We start from the raw sequence: 9,420 nt of genomic DNA, 5'->3' as shown, positions 1-9,420 counted from the left end.
TGCAACAGCAAATATCGGTTTCACGTCGGTTTTAAGGCATTGGTTCATTGGATCATATTAATAATTATTATTAAGCTGAATAATTAGCCCATTGTTGGTACATTAATTTAATTATATGTTAAAAAATACTTAGTTTTATAACTGAAATTTGTGCTAATAATAAAACTTTTTTTTTTCATAACTTCATTAGATTTACAGATTTTAAATACGAGAATTATTACTGCAACAAGTACATAGTATACTGTCTCATGATGTGATAAAGGTCGATCTTATCGCCATCTCGGGCACAAATTTGCCCTAGTCGGGGCTTAAACCCGAGACCTCAGCACTGCAGTCGTATCATAACATAACTACGCCACAGAGGCAGTCGTAACTTTTATATATAAAAATAATAAGCATGGTAATTTGATTATTGATGATTTAGCGTATATAATCTCAATTTCATAAACTAATCCTGTATAATGATTGCAACTTTTAATGTCTTAGGAACGCCATTGGGTGTCATTAGAAATATATACCCAATAGACAAGGAATTGAGTCGATCAATATATCAATATTTTGCAACTGATGATTTAGTTATAAAATAAAAGTTCGATGACTTAATGTTATGTAAATTTCATTCTCGTTATCGAGTATTTTTATTTTTTTATTATCATGGACATTATTTGAAAATAAATTGGTTTTCACATTTTAATATTAACAAATATAAATAAGATCGCAAAACACTCAAAATTTCCGAGACTGCCATAGACGTTCTATTATTACACTTTAGGAAATAAAAACTATAAACATTATCGATTGGACCTGAATAGAAGCTTCACAGTTATTATGAATACTGTTATTTACTGGAAATAAAATACATTTCGATCCCATTTAAGAAACATAATGAACCAATGAATTGGCGACAAATTATAAGTAATGCGTTACAAAGGCGTAGTTGAAGACATTACAAGTAGAACATCTTCATTGTAATTCAACTTTTGTTTTTTCTTTTTTACCAATCTTAGTAGATAGTCTAACGAGTGAGTAAGTGACATGATAGCAAGTTGGTACCAAATTCACTTTAAGGAAGTATTTGAAATAAATATATATTTTGTTATTATTTAGTTTGAATCTTATTAAAAACCAGCTTTTGCTTGCGGCTATGCCTGCGTTTAAATATTTCTTGGAAATATAAGTTCCTCTTAAAATTTTCCTGGAATAAAACAAAGGTTATATTTTAAGTTAGATCTCTAGTAATACATCAGTAAATTATTGATTATTATAATTATTTTTTTGTTGTTCTAACTTCTGTTGCTGTTACATAAAACCCCATATTAGTTTTTCTTCACTATCTATAATATACAGAAATTCGCCTATTACAATTTTATTATAAGTGATAAAGTACAAAGATCTATAAAATAAAGGATAAAAAGTATTAGAAGAGAATGAAACGGAATGGAGTATGGAAAGATAACAGTTTTGTAAACCCGCTTATTTCCTCTATTTTTTAATATATAATCTTTCTACTAACTCGTGTATAGTTCTCTTTAAATGCTAAAAGGAGAAACAAATATTTTAATAGCTTAGTATTTTGTAGGAAAACATAGAAACTAGCTGGCTGAAAACCTCGAAATAATATTTGTTTTTAATTTAAATAATTGAATAAAGAATTAAATAGTATAAATCTATAGAACTGTAAAAGAATTTCTTTCATTTGAGCTATATAGACCATAATACATATAATAGTTATATATCTATAAGAGCTTTTTCAGGAAGAACTTCGTAGCCGCCATGGGCAGTTTTTGGTAAAACGATATTTTTTTATATTTCAAAATATTATGGTATATTTCGAATACATTATAAAATGGTATTTTTTCTAACTAAATACTCCAAATCTATACAATATTAAAAAGAGGAAAAGTTTGTAAATTTATTTGTAGATTGTAGGAACTAATCTCTGGTATTACTGAATCGATTTTCAAAATTCTTTCACCAATAGGAAGCTAAATTACTCCTGAGTACCATAGACTCCTTTTTATCCAGGGCAAACATTCCCTAAAAAACTTTTACACGCGGGCGAAACCGCGAGCAAAACCTAGTCTATCATAAATATTTTAGAATATGGTGTTTACCCCATTGAGCTAATTGATTCCAGAAATTACACAGCTGTTTAACATATCGAACAACTACATAAATTTTAATTGCTCGACCTAAGAATCGAACCTTTACCAATTTCGCATAAAATGTAGTTGCTGGTTTCATTGCCACTAAGCTAATGAATTGACTATTATAATACGATATTAAAATATTCTACGTCGTGTAAAATATCAGTACATTGTTATTTGTATTTTGCTTCTAAAGTAAATAACTACGTAAGAAGTACGAACTACGTATATATAGTATTATGTAATAGAAAAATCGAGATAAAAATAGAACATAACACCTAATTTAGAGTAATAATATATATCGTAATAATATACCTTAAATGTTATTTAGAAATAATAATTATTATTCTTATAATTTGTTTTGACACATCATACGTAGGTACAACTCTGCTCGCCTACGTGATAAATAAAGCATTTTATTTTATTTATTCTATGTACAAATTACAAATGCATAAAACTCGTAAAAATACAAAACAAATTTGTATATATTGAAAAAACTACGTCAGTATACATACAAAACCGAATTTCATCAGCAATACATTGTTTTAATGAAAATAGTTGAAGGAAAAACAAAAGAATAACTTTTAAAAAAGCCCAGATATCGGTGCATATAAATTAAAAACAATAATATTTATTAATTTATTGTTCAAATAAAAAGTGCTATGTTTTAAAACAATGTACCTAACTTAATGTACGTATTTGCATGTTTGTGAACGTTACCTAATATATTAATAATTGAAACTTGAAAAAACAATTACTTAAGGTAATGTTTATATAATTTCCCAAACTTGAGTATTCTATACGTCATAGAGAACTAAAATAAGTATTATATAACATGTATGGCGTTATGCCACTCAAATATCTCAGGATGACAAACACAGAACAGTACCATGCAGTGTTTGTTATTAAAAAAAAAGTTCATTTATGTTATCATCAGAGCGATATATTTATCTCACCAAAGTGTAAAAAATCTGCTAAATAACAGGCAATCTCATGGTCTGCGGCTAGAGTAGAAGCGTTGACCTTCAAACAAATACCACGCTTTTAAAATAGTAAATCAATTGATACCTCATTTCTCCGCAGTGAGGAGACCTCTTTAACATTTTATGTAAGCGGCTTCTCTTTCTGAAGAGAGTACATACTGATGCCTACATTGTCGCGGGGCCTTGAACTTACAACACCTGAATAAACTCCAATAGACACGCGTACGTGTCACTATGTGAAACCTACATTTGTCTAACACATTCAGCTCAGCCGCCGTACAAAATCTTTTCCTATCTCACGCATACTGTTTGCAAGAAATCGTTAACTCATACATTTTTGCGAAAGATGCAAAGGAAAATTTTTAATTTCATCAAAAATATTCAGTGGTACGTATAGGTTGTGGTAGTTACGGTAAGTCATACCATTGTTTACAACATAAAGTAAGGCTGAGACGGTGCAGTTACCGTCGGCAAACAACATTGAGATTTGCATGAGGCGGCGGCGAGGCGTACGCTCACCTCGCTTGCCACGCGATTAAAAATGCAGGCCGGTGCGGGTGGGAGAGCGCGGGCGGGGCGGGGCCGCACCGCGCGCTCCCATTGGTGGCCGACGGGGCAGGCGGGGCCGGGGCGCGCGCGCGGGGAGAGCCCGCTGTCGCCGCCGCCCGGCCGCCGAGCCTCCTCACAACGCACGTAGCCTCCGCGCCGTACGGTCCCGCGAAGCGTTAAATCTGACGCGCACCGCCGCGAGTCCATGTGAGCGACCGACGGTTCTCTCGTTGTGCACGGTGAACGAAGGATCGGCAAGCTGTACGCGCCGCAGGAAGACGACATGTTGACGATGGAGACGGATCTCAAAGGCGGCAGCCTGCACGCCACCGTGCCGCCGCACCACGCGCTCCAGCACGGCTACGGGTCGCTGGGAGCGCTCGGCGGCATGATGGCGCTGCCGCAGCAGCAGCCGCTGGCACAGCATCAGCCGCTGCAGCACCAGCACCACCAGCCGCTGCCGCCGCACCACGCGCAGCCCACGCATCACGCGCCACACCAGACCACCAATAACAATAACAACACCACAAGCAAAAATTCCAATACTGAACGTGTCAAGCGTCCCATGAACGCTTTCATGGTGTGGTCGCGCGGACAGCGCAGGAAGATGGCATCGGATAACCCCAAGATGCACAATTCGGAAATATCAAAGCGACTCGGTGCACAGTGGAAAGACCTCTCGGAATCCGAGAAGCGACCGTTCATCGACGAGGCGAAGAGACTTCGCGCTGTTCACATGAAGGAACACCCAGACTATAAATATAGACCAAGGAGGAAGACGAAGACGCTCGCCAAAAAACAAGAAAAATACCCGCTCGGCGGAGGAGGGCTCCTGGGTGCGGGCGAGGCGCAACGCAGCGCGGCACCAGCGGCGCAGCAGCCGCGAGATGTGTACCAGATGACACCCAATGGATACATGCCCAACGGATACATGATGCACGACCCGAGCGCGTACCAGCAGCAGGCGTACGGGTATCCGCGCTATGACGTGTCGCAGATGCAGCAGAGCGGATACGGCGGCGGATACTACGGCGGCGGCGGGCAGGGCTCGCCGTACCTGCCGCAGCCGCCGTCGCCGTCGGCGTACGGGCTGGGTCCTGGCTCTCCGGGCGGATACGCGCTGCCACCATCGTGCGCATCACACTCACCGAGCGGCTCTTCGGCCAAATCGGAGCCGGTGTCACCGGGCCCACCGGGACTGAAACGCGAGTTTGGGCATGAGCCGCCGGCGCAGCTAAAGCGCGAATTCGCGCCGCACGCGCAGCCGCACGAACAGCTCGCCATGAAACGCGAGTACGGGCAGCAGGACCTCAGCCACATCATCAACATGTACCACGTGCCCGACGAGCAGCGGTACGCGGCCGTGAACGAGCGCGCCATGCCGCTCATCTGAGAATCACCGTTCGCGTGCGACATCGACATCCCGCCTCTATGAGCGGCTCGTGTCGCCCGCCTGCACCCGCTGCGTGTCGCCCCCAGTGACTTTGTCGCGAGACAGTTTTCGCGTTAGGACAGTGCTCGTTATCCCGGCATAAACATACTCCTGGGTATGTCGTTCATTTGTTTTGTAATGTACCGACGGATGCCGTAATATTCGCGGCCTGTTGTCGGTGGCTCGCCGTCGGCCCTTGCCGGCGGCCGACGCGCACCACCTCATTCAATGTTGTTGATGAATTATCTTGTATTATATTACGATTATTGTATTTTTCATGGTTTAAGTTAAAATATTTTTAAGTCGTGCCGTGCGGAAGGATGCCAGGGTTTGAGTGCAAGACGCGTGAGAGACGAAGTAGTGCTTGAGGTAATTCGAATACCAAAAAAATTTGAACAATTTGTAAATATAGTGTTAAAGGCTAGAGTTGACGTTGGAGTTAGTCGGTAATGTAGGTAGATAGCGATAAGTCGTGCCACGACGTTGCACTCGTACGCCTGTCGTGCGTTGTACAAAATATTTGTTATATGGAAACGAAACGTTATAAAGCCTCGAAAGACTAAAATATTGTAATACAAAATGTACAGTGAGTGTTATATAGTCAGTGGACACAAAAGTATATTGAAGAAAAGATGACGTTATCAATAAACGACGCGTTAAAATTGTATATGCTGTTTTGTTCAACATTCCCAAGTGATACCCCTGCGCACTAGTGTGCTTGTACACACAGCATGCAAAATATGTGAAACATACTCGCTAAGCCCGGTAAATACAACCACGCACCTAACTTGATAAACTACACTAACTATAATACACAAAATAACTGATTTAGTACGAATCGCTTTAAAAGTTGCCGGTACACTCACCTTTCATAGAAAAGACATCAACGAACCAACTATGTTTTTTACAAAATTTTAACCAATATTTTACGAAGAATTTAAAATTAGATTCGACTACACACTTATGAAAGTATAATAGAGTGTAAATTAGAAACACGATACTACCTTATTTTCATTACAAAACCTTTGATTGAAACCTTGTCTAATTGAAATAACAAATTGAATAAATAACTATAAATGGAATATCTATAAATAATTTGTTTTGAAATTTACTGTTATTTATTAACGTTTGTTAGAGTAAGGTAATTTATAAAAACTCTACACACCGTTTATTTTAAGTAGGAAAGAAGAAAAATCTGATCATTTTAAAAGGCACAGCGATATAAAACATGTAATGTTCGAGATTATTGCGAACTTTAAAATATTTTGTTGCATAAGTACCTTCATTGCGGTTTCGTTAAAAACTTTATCGTACTTAAAAAAAAATAACACAAGACTATTAACAATAATTTATTGGTACATATTTTTCTCGAAGTAAACCTATTTCAATTCAGGTAAAATTGTTATAAAATCTTCTTAGTCATACAATATTTAAAGAAATATTTAAATATTTTACTACTTTTTTCATTTTATTTACAATTATAGGTACTAACTATATATTGGAATAATAATTGTTAGTCACATATTGCAGCAGTGATAAAATAGTTTCATTATTACAGGTTTAAAAAAATAATCAATTAATTACGTAAATTCAGGCCAATCCGTAAACATGAGCTTTCTGTATTAAGAATAAAATGCTATCTTCTCATTTACATATTTTTAGACGATGTTCAATTACAAAAAACATTTACGACATATAAATTCAAACTTAGAATAAAACTCAACCTGATAATTAAACATAATTTATAATACAGTTTTAATTATAGTTATTTAATGTACAGCATTATTTTTTAAATATCACTAAAATAAATTGTACCTGCATGTTATTTAATCATAATTGTTTGAATACTTTAAAATTATTTTAATTAACAATAAAAAATATAATTATAATGACATATTGTTTTTCATAACAAAATTACACTAGAAAACGCTTCTATTGGAAATTTTAAACATATACCCTTTATAAATAAGTAAATACTTATAATTATTTTAAGCTTACATAAATTTAATTAAAAAACGACATTAACATTACTTTATGTTAAATTTAAACTACTTATGCCTAACCAATAAAATAATTGGTTTAAACATCAAATAAATCAAACACACTTAACAGATTTAATTTACTTCAAATATTACTGTTGCTACTCCCGTTTCAATCAATTCCTGTCAACACGCAAGGGGTGAGCTTTTTAATCAAATCCCTCCCGAATAGTTGATAGAATTCGGCCACTTTTTCCTCCCGAGGGATTGGGAACTTAAACCCGAACGCCCTGGTGTTTAAGCGACTCATTCGAACATTGCGTGGGTGTGAAGTGATGCGAGCTTATGGAGATGTCTTGTTGCTAAACAAATGTCATTTAAATTGTAGGTGATTTAAAAAAATATATTATATTTTCGCCTTTATTTTTATACCAGATTACAATATCAGCATCTTGACCACGTCAAAATAAGTTTTGTCAGTTATAAAATAACGAAATAAAAAACAATAATTATTAAACACTGCTTCCAAAATAAATTCTAATCAAACGAGTTTGTAATAATTACATAGTTATTTTACATCGAATAATAGTTATCCGTCAAATTAAATTATGACCTAACTGAATATGTATGTCCGACGACTTATTTTATACGTGCCGCTGTTACTTTTCGGTAATATTAAAAAAATACTTAATATTTTCTTATACATCCGTGCATTACAGTAATCTATAAAAAAAAACAAATTAAATTACATCTAAATCAAAACTTAAATACCAACACAGTTGTAATAAATTACATCTATATTTATTAAGCCAAATATATTCTATTATAATTCTGGTTCTTCACATTAATTTTGATAGTTATAGATAGTAATAAAATACGTGGTTGGTACTATACAGTGTGCTGAGCGCGGGCCTCTTCTACTACTGTGAGTGTTTAGACATTAGGCTATAGTACCACGCCGGCCTGGTGCAGGTTGGTAGACTTCACATACATTCGAACTTCTTTAGAGAATTTGTAGGTATGTAGATTTCCTCACGGTGTTTATTTCACCGTTAAGAGATAAAGGCGCATTTAAGTATTTAGCATTTAAACAAATAAAATCATTTAGCTGTCTGAATCATACTTACTTCTCACAAAATAACTTTTAGTTTGTATCACTCTAATACATTTCAGTTCTTTACTAACTTACATAAAGTATTCGTAAAATCATATAAACAGCGCGAAGTTCAAATTGCTTTTGTAATTTTATTATAAAATGCGTTATATCTACGTATCTTTACGAGGAAGTATCTCTAGTACTTGCAGAATAATAAGCTTTTTTTGCAGATTCTTACCTGAATACTATGATCTAGATCATTCTGCCCAATGCACTAGTACAGAGAGTGTTTTAATTATAATAGTATTTTTGCTATTAGTTCTTTCAAACTGATGATATCTTTAGTAGAAGTACAGTTAATACTTAACATACTAGGCATTGCTTTTAAAAATAAAATTCAAACTTAGTTATCGATAAAATACACTAAACTATCTTTACCAAATAACTTTTACTTCATGAAAGTTATTAACGTAAATTTGTAACATCAGTAATAAACAGACGCAAAATAAGATTTAACATTTTAAGCAGCAATTTTAATTCAACACGAATTTTCTCCCTCCGATAGTTAAATTATGAATGCGCCTATAATTCATACAGCAGTTTACGTACGTATATTTATGTGCGTTTACTCAGCATACCAAAAATACAGTAATATAACGCACTGGTTTTTGTTCGAATAATAGTTCAAAATGATGTCCGACGACTTATTTTATTTATTAAAAATACTTAATATTTTTTATACATCTAGATCCACTGTAGACTGGTTGGTACTATACAGCGGGCCTCTTCTGTTTTAGTACCACGCCGGTAAGACTTCAATATATTCGATTTAGAGAATTTGTATTAATATTTAGCATTTAAACAAATAAAATCATTTAGCTGTCTGAATCATACTTAACAAAATAATATCAGATTATACAACAGTTCTTTTAGATAGACGAGGCTACAGCGTTAATATCTTTAAAAGTATACTAGCAGCAGATTCTTACCTGACGATGACAGATCATTTAGCATATGTTTCTTGAATTAAACTACTCGATAGGCATTGCTTGAAAATACGCGATAATATCCAAAAAAAAAATGTTTTATTTCGAAAATGTGGTCAGTTACCAAAATTAGGAAAATCAATAAATATATCTTAACGACCAGCAATCATATTAAATACTCTTAAAACCATCGATTCTATAATCTCCTTAGTTCAAACAAGCGCTAAGTATGAAACTAAATATTACGG

The 9,420-nt window shown here is 35.3% G+C and overlaps 1 protein-coding gene across 1 annotated transcript; it reads left to right on the top strand.

Annotated features, from left to right (window-relative positions):
* The first annotated feature begins 3,814 nt into the window (after positions 1 to 3,814).
* On the top strand, positions 3,815 to 5,778 carry LOC115456316 (transcription factor SOX-14). The gene has a single exon (XM_030185332.2). It carries the CDS (start codon positions 3,963 to 3,965, stop codon positions 5,070 to 5,072), a length of 1,110 nt encoding a protein of 369 aa, XP_030041192.1. The 5' UTR covers positions 3,815 to 3,962; the 3' UTR covers positions 5,073 to 5,778.
* The last annotated feature ends 3,642 nt before the right edge of the window (positions 5,779 to 9,420 follow it).

This window comes from Manduca sexta, chromosome 23 (assembly GCF_014839805.1).
Source record: "Manduca sexta isolate Smith_Timp_Sample1 chromosome 23, JHU_Msex_v1.0, whole genome shotgun sequence".
Lineage (NCBI taxonomy): Eukaryota > Metazoa > Arthropoda > Insecta > Lepidoptera > Sphingidae > Manduca > Manduca sexta.
The sequence above is the reverse complement of the archived record's forward strand: the minus strand, read 5'-3'. Positions and strand labels throughout refer to the sequence as shown.